Raw genomic sequence first — 17,902 nt, forward strand, 5'->3', positions numbered from 1 at the left:
ATCTTGGAATCTGACCGTGCTATCAGGAAAGAAACAAACATTACTGAAAAAACCTGGAGGATGTTCAGGTCATGTGCTGACGTCATTATTTGGGCAAGTAATGCTGCTGAAACTCAAACTGCTCAGATCATAACACTGCCCCCGTGCGAGGCATTCGCCATGATGTATGCATCACTTCATCCGCCTCTTTTCTTACCCCAGTGCACCAATGACTCTGGAACAGGGACCTCATCAGACGAAATGCCTTTTATTTATTTATTTTTTACAATGCTCCAGAGTTAAATTGTTATCCTCCTGAAGTGGCATTAAATCAAGTTCACGACCACAGGATATCACACGATTCTTTAAGAAAGAGAAATTACTCACTGCATCAATTAGGGTTCAATCTATTGCCATCTGAAACTTCACTATCTGTCCAATGGAAGGATGCTAACTATTTGCTTCATTCCAGGTGGTGACTTTTTTTTTTCTGGGCAGTAATTGTTTCTTATACAAATTTTTGGATGATTGTTGGAAATCAGTTTGTTCAGTTTCCAGCGTCATTCTGTTTCAGTGCCATGTTTCATTCAAAGTTGAACTCCATGTGCCTTTTGCGGGTGTGTTTGTTGGCGAAAACATCTTGACCAGTATCCTCATGCATTATCCAGCTTCACCAGGGTGACAGTAATTTCTGTGGTGGTTAAAACAGTTAACGTTTACATAACCAACATCATGCCATCAAATCCAGAAACCCTAATTTTTAACGTTTCTGTAAACACTCACGAATGTTGTTTTTTGACTGGCATTCACCCTGTTCTGTCCTTTTAGGTGTGACAATAGCTTATTTCATGTTTAATTAACCTGCTCTTTAATCATCATACAAGAAAACTGTGTGGTCCGGACATGTTTTTATAATAACAACAAGGGGTCTGCTTGTTCTAGTTGTTACCACTGTTCGAGTATTGTAATTCTCAAAATTGTCTTTTATTTAATATTCATGAAAATATTATTATTATTATTCTGTATTTTCTGCGCAGCCAGACAAAGTACTCATGTTCACCACTGCCAGACAACCAAGAGAACATTATACTGTGATAATAAATCAGTGTATTCCAATGCTGTGTATATGGAATTGTGTGTTTGTGTGCGTGTGTGTGTGGGTCATGTTGATGAAGCTTGTGCAATAAATGTCCCTTACTTAATGTCTGTGCTTTAATGTAAAGTTGTTTGTTGTAGGGGGATTTGAAAACAAATCAAAATAAACATCTGAAACATTGAAGCATGCAGTCTGGTTGTTTTTGTTGCCCTCCTCACTCGTTAACTGTTATTCTGCCCTTTTCCTCACTGCAGATAACATCAGGACAAAGGGGGGGGGGGCAGGCAGGTAGGGGAGGAATCGAACAAGGAACTCGTTCTTCTAGTTTTGGCTCTTGTGCCTGTACAGTGAACTGTAACTATCCATGCTTTCTCTCTCTCTCTTTCTTACTCATTTCGTCACTCTCTCTCTCACGCATTATTCAAAACACTGGTTCAGGTATGCACAGCTCTCTGCAGAAGATGACTTGAAATTTTTAGTTTGAATGAGGAAGTAGAAGGACTCATAAGTAAAACTCAAGCAACAAAGTAAAAAAAAAAAAGTACTCACTGTGGGGAATTCTTCTTCTTTGGGAGAGTCCAGCTAAACTTGAAGCTATCTAATGCAGTACTGTAATAAATCCATTAATTGGGTCATAATGTTGCGTTTGTGATGTTTGTGATATAATTCCTTGACTTCCCCCTTGTGCAACCTCAACATCTTTACAGTATAAAGATTCTTGTGGCTTGGCTCAGTTCCATCGAAGCACCCTGACATTTTCTCACACGCTTTACTCCCGGACATCACTTGATCCAGATCCTGCAGTCCTTCAGCACATCAAGGTGTTTGTAAATGTTCTGTCTCACTCTGTAATTAACTCATCTTAGCTGAAACTCAACAAAGAGCTTTTAGTGGGTGACATTAGAAAGGCCTAGGAACTGGTGTGCGCAAACACCGAAGGTCTCCTTGGAGTGTGATAACAGCGTCTCCAGAGATGTTGTTCAGTATCAGTAGGTGGAAGGAATGCATACTGTGTGCAAACATCTTGAGGATATTCCTTTACACTCACAATTTTACGGTAATAGAGGAGCACGTGTGAAATGCTGACTTTAAACAAATGTGATGTACAATCCAATTCTGGGCTCGTTGTCATGGTCCTGGGGTTTTGTGTTTCTGGGATTTGAAAATTTTGTGAATAACTTCACTTTAGGTTTTTGTTTCAGTTCTGTTATTATGTTAGAATTTTAAGTTGTTTGTTTCTTTAACCTTGAGAAAACAAGGTTAAACCTACTATTATTTTATTATTCCAGTATTTTGTGAGTGAGTGTTAGTTTATGTGCTTTTGAGTCTGTGATTCCTGGTTTTACCTTATGACTAGTCTACTGATAGTTTTCTCTCTCTCATGTCTTGTTAATGACTGTTCCTCTGTTTCTTTCATGTCTACTGTGATCCTTCTGATCTCCCTGTTTAGTATTTGTCTTTGGTTTATTCCCTGTGTTACTTTGAAGATTAGTTTTGTTTCATGTGTCTCTCTCTCACACACAGCCTGTGTCATTTGTGCAGTCTTGTGATATTTTCTGTCTCATGTTTTTTTTGGTTTTTCCCTTCTTTTTCCTTTTTCTTTTTTCTTTTAAATGCTATCCTAATTTCAGGATCTAAAAACATTTTTCTCTGATTTTATTAATTCTTTTTCTCCTGTTTCTACTGTAATTCATTCTCATCATTGTATACGTTTATCTTACACATCCTGCATTTATGGCCTCCACACAGATTCACACTCATTTTCAATCACAGTGGATATTTGATTTCTTTCTCAGGGCAACAAAGAAACAAACAAAAAACAAAAACAAACCTAAAACAAACATTGACAGCCAAATGCTGTTTTTCCTGACAGAAACTAAACTTTGCACCTTTATCACAAAAACAGATTATTCAAGTTGGTGATTATACATGAATATAGTTCAAAGGAAATGAACTGAAGTACTGTATACTACACATTTCATCTGCTTTAAGCACTAGGGGGCGCTGTTTATCAAACACGCGTACACACTTCACCGACGAGAACGCCCCCTCCTCCCCCCCTCCCAGCCCCTTCGAGTGCGCACAATAGGGCTTTATGAGGAGCGGCATCATAACGCTGTCTTCCTCTTCTTCTCCCTTTCTGCTGCTCGGCAACGAGCAATAAACAATAAAAAAAAATTGTTTCTTGAGAGTAGCTTGATTGTGTTGCCAACTTGCAGCTTGTAGGCGGTTAAACGAACTGAGTATGTTTAATGAAAAACATTTCCAAAGAATTAGCGCAAGTTTATGTCTCACTCTACTGCCCCCCTAACCCCAGCCCCCCACACAACTTTTTACTTAAATATTTCTCGAGGGCAAACATGTTTGAATCTTTTCATGGTTATAAAGCAATGCATTAAAACAAGCAATTTTAGAACATGGAGCTTGAATAATTAACAAAGCTCCAAAAAGGACTCGCAACTCCTTAGAATACTTCATACAGATTTGTACATCAGATACCGCTGGATTCAAAAGCAGGACAAAGAGTTGCAGATCCAGCATTTTCTATACGTTTGTGACCGTAACTAAAGTGGAGGAAAGCTATTGTCTTTGCATTTGTGCTTTTACAGTATCCGCCATGGCTGTTTTTCTCCAGCCAGAGCCAGTGAAGAGAAAGTAATTTCATTGTTCTCCAGACTTTCTCTCAGCGGGATGGATGCACTTAGTTCTTCGGCATGAGTGGACATTATTTTGTTGCTGCGGCTCAAAAGGACCTCGTCAAATTCCACGGTGGCTGCAGACTGAATGTTGATTTCTCTTTCGTTTAGTTTTAACGTAACATTAAAATGACCAGGCCGCTGTCCGTGGTGCTGAATTCGATTTTGTGATCGGAAGAGCTGATATGGACAAAAACCTGTTACACAATATTTACACTCACTGCAACAGAAATCGCGTAGCATGCATTTTTCATTTCAGGTGTATGCAGCTGTTTTATTGAAATGTGTCTGATTCCAGACCTTATACAGGCCCTCGTTGAGGCTTATTTTACTTTTCCACTGTAATCTTGGCAGCAGCAGAGGGCCAAAATATTTTGAAACTCATATATTTATTTATGTATCTGAAACCTCACACACAAGCTAGAGAGAGAGCGCAAGGTTGGTGCTGTAAGTCTGTAAGTACCGAACAGTAGCTTGGGGGCGGTGTCCTGCTCACTAAAAGAGGAGTTAGTGAGCGCGCACGACTCCACTTAAATTTTACGCGTCACTTGTTCGTCCAGGCGTTTACACAGAAGATACCTCGTTTTCTGCACAAGCAGGACCATGCTGCACTTGGATTTTATATAGAAAATACAAATTTCACCTTAATAACATTATTTGATTATTATTATTATTTTTTAAAAAGGCAACAACAGCACAGAGCAGCAACAGCGTGTGTGGAGCAAGTGGTCCCAGAAAGATTTCCGTCATGGGAGCGTATGGATGGAGCTCAGCGCGTCTTGGCTTTGTCGTTTGGGGATTTTTGGCATTTTTCTGCGGAGAATTTGTTCCACAGGCTGAAGCAGGCTGCAGGGAGCGAGAGAGCCCAAACTGCTGCACCGGCCGGAACAACGAATGTTTTGAGTACTCCAGGAGGAAAACAGTGTGTTACTGCGATACCTACTGTCAGAAAACAAGAGACTGTTGCGAGGACTATCAGAGCGTTTGCCAAATATCTGGTGAGTTGTTTGCTCTGTTGAGCTCGCTGACATTTGATATCAGATAACAGCAGTTTTGTCTATTTGAAGTTTGAAAGCTCAAAGAGCGAGGAAGAAATAAGGTATGTAGTGTATATATGTTTTGAATCCTATCCAATGACTGCTGCTGTTCATTGTTGTTTAGTTTTGGGGAGGGATGGCTGCCACTGAGGTGACACGTAGGGAGTGAGACATACTACACGTAGCTGTTTTTAATATGCCCAATATGGCTCTTTGTTTTAAGTGACCAGCGAGAGGTTACTACTGTCTGCCTTGTGTGGTTTTACATTTGTAGCTTCGACTCATGACCTTCACATCACAGCTTCACATTGCACAGCCTGGACATTAAGTGGTCTGAGAGACCATAACAACATTAGTTTCGTCTTAAAGCCAGAAAAATGACCTTAAATTAGAAACACTCATTTGCTTATTCCTTAAAACGTATTTGTGGGCAACCCCCCATCATCAACCAGGCTTTTGCTATATATGGAGGGAACAGACACCATGGAAACAGACTGCCAAAGATGGTCAGAATTACAGTGGAGCTATGTCTTAGATGTGACAGACAGGAAACACTCTGACCTGTAACAAAAGCAACTCTTATAGTGAAGTATTTGGCACTACTCAAGTTCACAAAGAGATTTCTCTGGCATAAATACCCTGAGAATGTGACCCTCTTAAGCACACTTGAGGGGTCAGTCCTAAAGGGAAAAGAGCTTTTAAACTGTGGAGCAATCCCACTATTATATACAAGCTGGTTTGAGTATTTTATCTGTTCTGTGATGTGAATAGGCTGCCCCATCCAGACTTCAATCACTAACTTAAAACTGTGTACACAACTAACACAAGGACAGTTGTAATACACTTCATTAGACCTCACTGTTTACTATAAAGAGCCCATAAACACCTGCTAATCAATTTTAGCTGTAATACTGCCGTTATCAGAGCTACACTAGTTTTTGTACAGGTTAAAGCTCAGCTAAGGAGCATATGGTAATACAAGGGATCTAAAATGGAATAAGGATCCAGCATTTCATCTTTGCTGTATTGTCAGGCTTTAGAAAAGCTAGGCCATGACAGGAGACTTCACTCAATGTCTTTAAAACAGATCAGGCTGGTGGCATAAAGTAGCATGAAGGATGAAGAGGATTATTCAGGAATGAAGACATATTAGTAAACAAGTAGAGAGAAGAATTTTGAATGCATTGCGAAACCAAAGGTCAGTATTAACTCCCCTTTTCAGCCACCTGCTGGTTCTAGTTACGTGGGAGGGGCTTAGAAAAGAGAGGACTGCTTATTTCCAAACATTGGGAGGTTTTTTTCTTCTACTTAAAAAAAAATTCTCCTTTTTTGATTTACCCTATTGCATCTTTAGTCCTTTTGCATCATTAGGTTTAAGCCATTTTTGCATTTTCAGGATTCTTTACTTTAAATTAAACAATTGAGTTTCTGTAAATTTAGGCTGAATTAGACTTGAGTTTGTTTGTCTTTAAATATGCTCAAGTGAAGCAATTCATCTCAGTAAGTGCCATGTCTGCTTTTATTTTGTTTACAGTACTGTTGTAGTGATGTGGTCCTTTACTGCAGTGTGGTGGAAATGTTGGACTGAAATTGAAATGGGGGTAGATAAGCTAAAGTATTCATAAACATCAGTATATTACTTTAAATTGCACATGAAAGAGTTAAGATTAACATACACATGAGTTTTTCTTTTGGCTTTGCTCTCAATGCCAAGCTGTTTTTATTGTTATGGAAACATTAGAAAGTGGATTTTTTTTAACTAAATAAATAAACTCTACAGTGTTTGTAAAACCAGAGATGTGACTTTTTGAAAGCAAGGGAGGAAGCAACACTTTGTGAACAGACCCAGATTTCTTTTTAATTTAACAATCAGCTAGATTGCCATTCAGAAACATCATTTTGCCATTCACAAACCAGATCCATGTGTCTGACAAGCTGAATGTTAACAGGAAATGAGCTCAGGTTAGTGTGGAGCCATCATTGTAACAGCCTCTTATCTCAGCTCTTATCACAGCTCACAGCTGCCCTGTGCAGTTTTTTTTAATTTTTATTTCACAGTCTGAACATAAGAACGAACCCACATGGATCAATAAACATTTTGTATGCAATCTGAAAATCTTTACAGTAAAAACACAGCATTTATCGTCAGGCTTGGCTCTGCTCCATCCTAGCCCCCTGATATGTCCTCACCCACTTAACACTCAGAGTTGATCCTGAAGCTCTGCAACACATCAAGCAGTTTGTGTGTGACACTATTGGAGGCTGTAATTACCTCCTGTTTGCTGGAGCTCAACACAGTGCTTTGAGTGGGTGACATCAGAGCAGACACAGAAAAAAACATGGATATAAACACTCAGAGATGTTGTTAAAATGAAGGATTTGACAGGAGTGTGAACTGTGTGTAAACACAGAAGGACACTGTACAAGTTAAAGTAATGATTGAGCAAAATCAACTTGTTATAACATATAGCAAGCTGACATGATTTTTCTATTTTATGAACTTCATGTTTTGGTCATCAGTCTGGCTTATATAACTTCAGTAGTTGCAGGCTATTAATTTCCAAATGTACACCTCACAGCAAAAACTACTTGTAGGCATCTTTTGGCTGGTTTAGCAGGTCGAGCTGTTGGCCACCATTTTTTTTATTATTCTAGCCACAAACAAAAGTAAAAGTTTAAACCTCTCACTAATTAATGTTTATCTGAAAGGAAAACATCTCACAGTAAGATTAAGAACCAAGGAACAATGAGCTTTTGCTTCTGGCATCAGCACCTCAGAAAATTTGCTTATATTTTATAGAGACGTGCCAAATCTTTATTTGAAATCTTTGAAAGGTTTTTGCATTGGCAAAGATTGTGATAGATATTTAACTACCAGGAGGAAATGAGTTTTTAAAGACATACTTTGTATTGGTCAAAATCAGCACACCTTTTAAGTTGGTTTTGTCAGATTTCTCTGTTTATTCCATTCATGTATGAAATTAAACTGGATAATGCCCCCAAACAACTGCCAAATAAGGTCTCAGAGGCATTAAAGGATGGTTGAAGCGTGGTAACACTTGCTTCCAGAAGGACTTTGATGTTGTCTCCTGTTATAGAAGTGATTTTCATACACCAGTTTCAATCTTAACTCTATGGTTCCCATTACGATAAGCTCCCATTCCTCTTCATTGACTCTAGAGATCATTTGGGGCAGTATGAAGCAAGAAGGGGCAGCTTCTCTCTTCTACTGCAGCCTCTGGTGGTTCTCACCCTAACAGGAAAATACATTAAAGCCTCTGCATTTGGTACATGAGACTTTTGCTCATCATTCATCTCTCTCTCTCCTCTCTGTTTCTCTTTATTTTCTCTAGGGCACTGTGCAGTATGTTGTCATGCCACAATGTTTCCCTCGTTCCACCTAAGTTCACTCCCTCTTTTTCTTCCTTGCATCCCACATGTTCTCTGTTCTGCTAGTAGGGAATGTCTTTACATAATGAAGACTAAACAGGCCAGCTGTTGGATTTTTTTTTTTTTTTGGGACAAATATGTTAAACACCTCTTGGCACTCACATGCTACATTTTGCAAATCTGATGTGCAGCATCTGGTTTCTTCTTGACAGGAAAACACTGCTGAGCTTGAAGGGCATTAACAGTTTTCACTCACTTACTGTACGCACAAATGAAGGTGCATATGCATATCACTAAATCGAAGGGGGCTTGCAAAGGGAAACTCCTGCCTTGGCTGTCTGTAGTGTTTGATTGCTGTGTTTGACTCTGTCCACCTATCATCAGGTAAAGGTCAAGGTAATTTCAGTACATTATTCCCTTTTTCTAGACTTCTTTCCTCTGCAGCTTCAAGGTTTTTGTCAGACTAATGGTGTTGGTGAGCAAATAGTGAGCATTTTCACACAGAGAACCTTTTTGTTTGACGAAAAATACAAAGATAATCTTTATTTTTTGTCAGCACTTCCATTTTTTTTAGCGTATGTCAAATCCGAAGCTCAGTTGAAGCAACTACACGAGTAATCTACTCAACTTTGTTAATGCTTCCATTCCTGAAAGGAAAAATTTAATCGTGTTTCACAGACAGACAAAGATCGCCTTATCTGTGAAGCCTCTAACTGTAATTCTTCTTTTTCTTTCTTGTTATAGTTTTTCTTCTTCACTTACCTTTTTTTTCACACACTATGTGTTTATACAAGTTCCTGCATTTAAGCATTAGATATTATTAATCTCTGGCTCTTTTCCACAGCATGTCTTTGTCCTGTCTTTCTCCCCTCAACCCCAGCCATTTGCAGCAGATGGCCGCCCTTCCTGCTTGTATATAGGAAACATTCACCTGCTATTAGGGCTCAGTCCAGTCTTCTCAACTCCTATTAACAGGCTTGAGGTTCCTGTTTTGGTGAAGATTATAAGGCTTGTCTGATGGGACCAAGGCCCAGACAGGGAAGGGAGGGTGACCGTGGAGGCTTTGAGGTGCAGTGGTCCTCCAGAGCAGCTGGACATCTGGGTCTCATCAGAGAAGAGATGGGGCTGGAAGGAAAGGGAGGGGGTGGGTGAGTGAGTGAAGCTCAGAACCAAAAAAAGGAGACAGATGGGGGGGAAGAACAAGGGAGAGTGGGGGACAACGTAATCAAAGGAGTGGAAGATAAAGCAAATTGGGCAGGCAGGTCTGAGACCCTAAAATGGAGGTAGAATTCAAGGAGAATAAAAGGAAAGGCAAAGGAATGCCATCCCAAAAGGCTATTATCCCACTGAAACAAGAGTGACTGGAGTTTGGCAGAAGTTGAGAGATAAAAGTGCTTATGTTGGATCATTGGTCATTGGTTCTGTTTAGTTTAATGCTGTCTGAGGCTTTGCCTGCTGCCTGAAAAATTAGTCATAGACAAGCAAAGTCCTTTCACTTTAAACTTTGACAGCAACCAGATTTGTACTGTGGTGCTGCTGGTTCACTGAAACGGACGACTTCCCTGTTTTCCATATTAATGACACTTACGGTAAACTGGTGAAAATAATCTTGATGAAAACAGAAAATAGAGAAATATCATTAGTTAAATTACAAAAATAGATTTAACCTGGACAGAATAATGCAGTTAAATTGCTCTCCAAAAATAAGAAAACGCACATCTAAAATCTATCTCAGAAACTCTGTTAAAAATATCAGCTTTTCCAAAAGACAAAAGCTGAACATGCTGGGAACAAGTGCCATTTGTTTCCTGTATTGGGGTCAGAGGTCAGAGGTGGTGGCAAGCTTTCGAACTGAAGACTTTCTCATTAACAATGCAAACAGGGGACAAGAGTGACTATGTGGGTTAGGCTGTCAGACTGTCAGCAGGGTTGACATGTGGGTGGTGGAATTGTTGCACTGGTTGTGCCAGAAGCAGACTGAGGGACCACCACAGCTTGGTAATTGCCTTCTGACCTCTGGCAAATCAGCCCAAATGGCTGAGACTCCCAGACAGGGCCTTAGTCCTGCTTATGTGTATGTCGGTGTCGATCACAGGGATAATAGCTGTTTCTCCTCCGGGTGTGGGAACTAGCCAACCCTATTGATTTCACTGCACGCTCTGCTATGAAGCAAATACCTCAACTGGACTCCTTGCTTGTGTTTTTCCCACCATGAGAAAGGAAAACAGCGGCATGAAAGCTGCCCGTGAACGTCAGAGGATGTAGCAGCGGGAAGGAAAGGCAAGAAGACAGGAGCAAGGATAAGAAGAGGTGGAGGAGGCAAGGGTAGGAAGCTGATACGGTTGTAGTGTCTAATGCCATCCCACCCTGAGTAATCTTTCAAGAAAGTGCATGTATCTCATCACGTTTACAGAGGCAAATGAGCATGCCTGTGTATTTTAGGGAAAGGATAGAAGAGGTTTAAGTAGGATGATTTATCAGACAGAAATTGTTTGCTGTGTGTGGTGATCTGGGAAAGGCGAGTGTCAGGTGGGCAGCACTAATGTGCAGGAATGCAGAGATTCCACTGTGGCTTTGTGGATCGGCTGTGTCACTGAGGCAGCTGCCCCCCCCCCCCCCCCCCCCCTCTCCGAACCCCCAACAGGACCATGGGAATGAACCAAACAGGCGGCATCTTGAAAGCACTCTCTCCCTCTCTCTCTCTCTCTGTCTCATGTTCACACACATAATTATTCACTCACGACATTGTATAGTGGGGTGAGTGTCTATTATAAAGACAGTGTAAGGGAGATTAAATGAAGAGGGAGGATTAGATTCAGTTATGGTATATTTATCCGCCCATTCCCTGTAATTTCACCACCAACGTCTACAAGCTTCAAGCTGGGTGCACCTGCTCTTATTGTCGCAAACTTTTATTTTAAAGGATGAAAACAGAAAAAGCTCTAAACCACAAATGTCAGGCTTTCTAAAAATATTATGGTGTATACATGCTTACAGCTGTTCACTGTTGTGTTGAACTTACCTGATTTGTTTATGTGTTTGTGAAGTATGCCCTTCCTTGTAAAAACAAGACTATTAAAATGTCTGCTCCTATTTAATCTCTGTGCTGAAAAGCTCTTGATTACTGCTGGAGTTTTGGGGCTTTGATCAAGGCAGTCATCTAAGTGATACAGCTTCCTCTTTGCTTGATGTAATTAACTAAATCAGCCTACTGAACAGGAAGTATGATTACTAAAACTGCTGTGTTTATGTGGCGTGCTGAGTTCACGGGCGTCCGTGTGTGTGTTTGCGTGTAAGTGTGGGGTAGAGGGAAACCAGAGAGAACAGGATGCAAAATTAGCCTCTTATTTAAATGGTCCCCCCACATTTGACCTCAGTTGCAGACTTCCTGAGTCTGGGGTTAGGCTGATCTGAAATAAGTACATGGTAGTGACCCAGTCACTCGCCACCTACCTACCCAAGTAAATGTTCAGTGGACTGGCATCAAAGTCTATATCAGGGCATCTGTTGCAGCTACACTTTAAGCTGTATGGTACATGACAGCAAAGATTAGGGGAAAGTTTGCAGCTCCCTCTGGACTACAGATAAATTCTTTTTCATAATTAGACCTCTTGTTTTACTATATCAGAAAGAAGGGTATTTTTCTTCTTAAACACCTCAGTCTTTTTAAATAAATGTAAATCTCACCTTGAATCCCCTAACTTTATTAAACAACCAGTAACACTGAAGAATCTATGAAGAAATATTACTTTATAATCCATTTAACTCCTGCAATCTTAAGCTAATCTATGGCTTTCTGATTCCCTAGCAGCCATTGACTGTGTGGTGGGATCATGGGGTCCCTGGTCATCATGCACATCTTCATGTGGAATTGGTAGCACGGAAAGGAGTCGCCAAGTATCTGTTCCCCCTAGAAATGGAGGTACACCCTGTCCTGATCTCAAACAACGTCGAGGATGCTTCGGAAACAACGCCATATGCAGCACCGCGAAAGGTGACAGCCTGACTTTTTCTGCATTTATGTATGTTACAGAGTTCAGTTCACTAGCACTGTTACAAATTAAACAAGCGCTTTGGTATTATCTGGGACAACTGTTAACTTTCTTTTGCTGTAAGAAACAAATCTTGAGTCTGCATGCTCCATCTGCCTGTCACTTTGCTGATGGAACAACTGAATTTCCCCACTGAGGAATAATAAAGGATATTTCTATTCTGTCTTCAGCTGTGCACTTTTCCAAGTAATTAAAAAACCTTAAGACAGGAAAACATTTTGAAAACTTACAAGGAAAGCTGAACTCACTTTACCTTAGAGCTGAGTTGCTCAGATTAAACAGTAGATGCCTTTATAAGTATGATCTTTACTGGATGCAACAGCTTATTAGACCTATTTGCCCTCTTTTTAATTCTCATCTGCCCGTGCTTATACCTGACTTCCAGAAGTCGCAAAAATCTTGCCTAATTCTTTCAAGAGGAACTTCAAGGACCCTTGGAGGAGACCACACATGCTGATGAAGGAGGAGAAGGCCAGGTAAGTCCTTAATATCAAACCGCAAGATACCAGCTTTGTTTCATGTCTCTAGTGTAGGATTTGTCGGGGCAGTGGCAGGTGATTACAGATGCCCTTTTTTAAATGTTTGGTAATTTACTTGAGTTATTTTAGCCTGTGAGTCATGGTTAACGGCTTTGTCTGGCGAAATTATTACATAGAAATAACATAAAAGATTTTATTAAAATATAAAATCTTTTATGTACTTTCAGTAGCTTGAACTACATTTTAGTTGCAAGTGCTTTGGTTGTGTCTGAAATATTTTTTTCAGCATTGATTATAGCTGGAACTTCTTTAAACAGTTTTTTTTGTGAATTGCAAAATAGTTGGCAGGTCAGTCAGCACTGCTGTAGAACCTTTGATTAAATATTTAATATGCATATTTGAGTTCATACCATCACCGTAATTATACAAACAGTAGCCTTTCTTTTCTTGCCAGCAAACTTTCAGATGCATCTCACTCAAGAATAAAGGCACTTATTCAACATTTTCCTTGCTTCCGCTAACTCCAAGGCTGGTGGATTTCACAACAGGTTCATACCATATTTTCCCCCAGTTTTTCCTTTATTTAAAGGTCAACTCTGAGCACCAAAAGATTAGGGAATACTGGCAAAGACTGAGGTTGCTATAGCAAGCACGTCCTCAAAATTACTTTGGGTGTGTAACATGAACTCTGTCATTGAATATTTGCATCAGGAGCTGACCTTTCCTGATAAGTCAGACGTAATCAATTTAAAAAGAAAAGCCTTCGCTGTATAAATTTGATCTTTGATCTAAGCTGATTACAAATCTTCTCATTATGTTCTCTGGGAAAAAATCTGAGCTGGCTTCCTGACAGCTTACAGCTTTTCTCAGTAATTAAAATGGACATTGGATACTTTTGTTTTGACTGAAACAAAACATCAGGGGACTGGGAGTGCATTACTCATAAATGGCATTGATTCAGCATGAATTTTACAGAGTAAGAGCAATTTCACACAGACATCTGGTATATTAATAGTGGTGTCTTTGAAATTAATTGAAGAAGTGAGGGTTAACAGCGATAACAGTGAAATGATGATCAGTTGTCTTTGGATGTATATTTAAATCTGGATATTAGTGGATATTAGAGACTGGACATTAAGACAAGGTCATTATAAAATAAGGGAGGATGGACCATAACACAAGGCTGTTATGCAGATTTAGCTTGTAAAAGCTCAGCAAAAGAAAATAATATCTGTCTGCAATTTTTAAGACAGAAATTTTAGTCAAAAAAAAAACAAGTATTTAACAGAAGGTTTCACTGTGGAAAAGTTAAGGAAACAAAGCAGAGACATCCCACTACAGACATGCAGACATATACTTTATGTCTTACAGGCAAACAGAGTAAGGATTTCATACATATTTACAACTTTCTGAAATATTTCTGAAATAATCTGAGGAAGAAATAAAGGGAAACTTCATGTTTTCTTTGACAAGTCACCCAAATTTGGGTAATATTTTGTCACACCTGTCTGAATCAGCTGCAAAATAAATAGCGGAATTAACCCATTTATCAGAAAAACAAGGCTTTATTTGTCCCTTTTACTGTGCAGACTGAGCTGTGATTACGATGGGATAATCCAGGCGATCAAGACACAAGTGAATCACTTGTGTTACTTATCAGCAAATTTTTACTTTGTTAAGTAATTAAAGTATTAAACTTGGGTCACCAGATACAGTCACGATAAAAGTAAAGTACACCTTTTTGAATTTTAATTTTTTAAGTATCAGGGAATAAAACAGTGTCAGATAAACAGCAATGCATGAGATATTACTCCATGTCATTATTTATTTAAAAAGCACCAAGTGAAAAGACAAAGAAGAAGAAGCAAAATGTGAAAAATAAGCACACCCAACGATTTTATAGCTTGTGAAAGCATATTTAGCAGCAATATCTTGAGAGTTGGTATGAGGTGTTTGTGCTGATTTGCTGCATTTAGATGTGCAAAACATCTCAACTCTGCAAAACTAAGCCATGCTGCCACGTTCCTTTTAGAGAGAAGAGGCTTTTCCCTGTCAATCATTACAAACCATCCATATTTCTTCAGACTTTTTCTGATTGTATTGTCACGAGTTTTAACATTTAGCATTCTAACTGAGAACTTTAAAGTCTGAGATGCAGTTTCTCTGAGCATTGCACAGTCTGATCTTGGGGTGAAGGGTTAAGCTATAAGTTTATCACACAGTGCGTCTGCATGTTGGCTTTTATTTTTGTTAAATAAACAAAGACAGAGTGTAATATGTCACATTTTATTCACCTGAGGTTGTATTTAATTAATTTTAAGACCAGCTAAGGACCAGATGATTATTATGCCTTGATATGTAAAACCTCTTAATTCAAAGAAGAGATACTTTGTTTGTACCATTAGTGTAACTTTAAACAAAGCAGGATATTTTTCAGAAACTGGAAAGCTTAAAACTGGCACATGCCCCTGTTTCTTCATCTGAACATTTTCCATCTGTGTTTTCTGTTTGAAATGCTCTGGTTTCATATGTGAGCATGAATGATGTGATTGACTGGATCATTGATGTGTTTCTGAGTCTCAAATATATTATTTGCCTTTGAGCATTATATTTTTGACTTGATAATGAATGCAGGTAAACAGAGTCTTCTACTTTGACACCTTCTTTCCCTTTCTTTACCCTTGCTTGCAGTTACTGTGTGCATCTGCAAGTGAAACAGGCTAGCGCGGCATGTAGACTCAAACTGTGGACCGCTCGACTGATGAGAGAGACTGCTGTCTGTGTGGAGTGTCAAAGTGATGCCATGGCAAAGTCAGATCGCTGTGGAGGCGATGGTGTAAGGGGCACCAGGTAAACAAGCTAACTGAAAGATAACTGAAGATATGTTCATCCATTACATTCCTAACTCAAGCTTAAGTTAAAAGGAATTTGTTACATGCCTGATGGGCTCCTCTGTTCTTTAGGACCTTCTGGTCAGCAGCTTCAGTCGCGGGCTGTCACGGTTCCTGGATTCGACAGTTTTCTTCTGAGCGCTGCCAGTGTTCTGACAACTCTTTCCTCTTTGTTTGAGGCGGCACGCTACTCTCAGCATCCTGCCAAGTGCAGGACAGCCCTGCCAGCCAAGCCAGACCCTCCAATCCAGATTACTGGATGGGTAACTCAAGGATATTAGCAGCATCCTGCCACTTTTTTTCTTTCACCTCATATTCTGTACTGTATAAACTCTTAAAGCACACATAAATTCTTGCATTTAACGTCTGATTTTACAGCCACGTAATTCTCCTCTAAAGCACAGCATCTATTTGCCTTTTTACCTCTGAGTCTTTGCTATCTACCTCCATCAATACAAGTGCATTTTCTAATGCATAATGTATAAATATAGAAATATATTATTTTGCTTTATACATTTTCTACTTATGATTGGTTTATGTAATGTATATGTGTCTATATAGCTTCAATAATTTGTATCCAACAGTGTAAACATCAGACATCTGTCATTTATCCCCAAACAGTCCTAAGTCATCAGTGGTTTTGGAGATACTAAAACTGATCATCAAAGTCATATCCAAACTAGGATCCTTCGCTCAGTATTTTGATGTTGTATCTTTTTTTATCCCAAAGGGCAAAGTTGAATATCAGGTACTGATTCTCAGGTGCTTAGATTTCAAGTCTCATTCATGTCTGCCTCTTCTGGTGGTCAGTCACAGATGTTTTCAGTAACATGACTCATAGCGGAGATCAATCACATCTGTTTAGACTTAATATTGCTGGAGAGGAAAAAGAGCCATATAAGCGAATTCACTGTGGTTCTGTCTGTCTTGTGTCCAAGACTTAAAAAATGCTTCATGATTACTCGCCCTGCTCACGGGGGAGTTTTATCAGAAGAGTATGATCCAAGATAAATATCGTGAACAGCCAACTCCTATATTTTTAATTAACCGAATCTCCTCCCAGCGCTCCCTACAGTTCCTTTACTTTTTTCAGTTCTGTTTTTGTTGTCTCTGTTGACTCTGTGTTTTCCCTCAAATAAAATACAGACTAACTACAGCTTTACCTTCTTGAGTTAAACGACACAGCATAAATTCCTGCATCTCTTTTGCTGTTGGGTTAAGAAGAAGGCAGGTGCAGTCATGTTATGGAAACCTGTTACTTTCTCTTTACATCCCCCATGTCTGTGTTTGTGTGTTTATTTATTATAAACCATGTGGTAATTTTATAAGTGCAGCACAGCATTTTCTGTACACTGTCCATTAGTGAAATAAAGAAAACTATACCGCCATATCTCCCTCTATTGTATTTCTATTGATGTGTGGATTTCACTGCATCATTGCATTCAGTTTGCAAATCCTTGCCACTGTTTTCCTTTACACACCTACAACATATCTGACTTCTCCCCTGTGCAGTAACTACTAGCATCAGCATGACACTGATAAGTATATTCCTGAGTTTACAAGCAGCATTTCACACCATTTCAACGCAAACATGTCCATTAACATATTTTCTGGCATTCTTGGCATTTTTGCGTGGGCTGTAAACGGGATGACGACAAACAAAATGACAACTAATGTGTATAATCATGTTTTGTTGTTACACTCTACTGAAATTTGGGGTATGTTCTTGTCATGTAAATTCTGGGAATTTTGTGTATATGTATATATACTATGTGTAATTATGTGTAGACGAAACATGACAGATGTGGCAGCTTACGTCATATGTAAAAGTATCTTCATACTGGTATTTGGTTTGGTTTTGCGGATTGCATATTCTGATAGCCAGTTTGCCTCCTCATTTAGGTGATATATAGACTAGTTAAGTGTATATGGAGAAAGGGATGTTTGAACCTTGAGACTCGCCCTATGACAGCTGGGATGGATGAACCTTGAGATTCACTCTGAAAGGCTGCAACTCTTCATGTTTACAAAGCTTGTGCTTTTTGTCACTCTTGGCAGTTTTTAATTTTTTTCCAACCATATGTCACATAAATAATACCAATTAAACCACATTATCAGAGGCTTCTTTGTTCCCCATAATTCTAACTTTATTTGTAACCATTTCCTCTGTGTGGAGTTTGCTTGGTCTCCCTTTGCTTGCATGGATTTTGTCCAGTTACTCTGACTTCCTCCTAGTCCCCAGACATGCATGTTAGGTCCTGTGATAGACCTGTTATGCTGTA

The 17,902-nt window shown here is 39.3% G+C and overlaps 1 protein-coding gene across 1 annotated transcript; it reads left to right on the plus strand.

The window, feature by feature from the left end:
- The first annotated feature begins 4,519 nt into the window (after positions 1-4,519).
- Positions 4,520-15,798, plus strand: LOC146621521 (somatomedin-B and thrombospondin type-1 domain-containing protein). The gene is made up of 5 exons (XM_085368521.1): positions 4,520-4,769; positions 12,007-12,192; positions 12,636-12,726; positions 15,421-15,579; positions 15,693-15,798. The coding sequence occupies exons 1-5, from the start codon at positions 4,520-4,522 to the stop codon at positions 15,796-15,798; spliced, it is 792 nt and encodes a 263-aa protein (XP_085224647.1).
- The last annotated feature ends 2,104 nt before the right edge of the window (positions 15,799-17,902 follow it).

Source organism: Diplotaxodon limnothrissa, linkage group LG12 (assembly GCF_057381915.1).
Source record: "Diplotaxodon limnothrissa isolate DT_005_m linkage group LG12, D_limnothrissa_male_GT1.1, whole genome shotgun sequence".
NCBI classification, from domain to species: Eukaryota; Metazoa; Chordata; class Actinopteri; order Cichliformes; family Cichlidae; genus Diplotaxodon; species Diplotaxodon limnothrissa.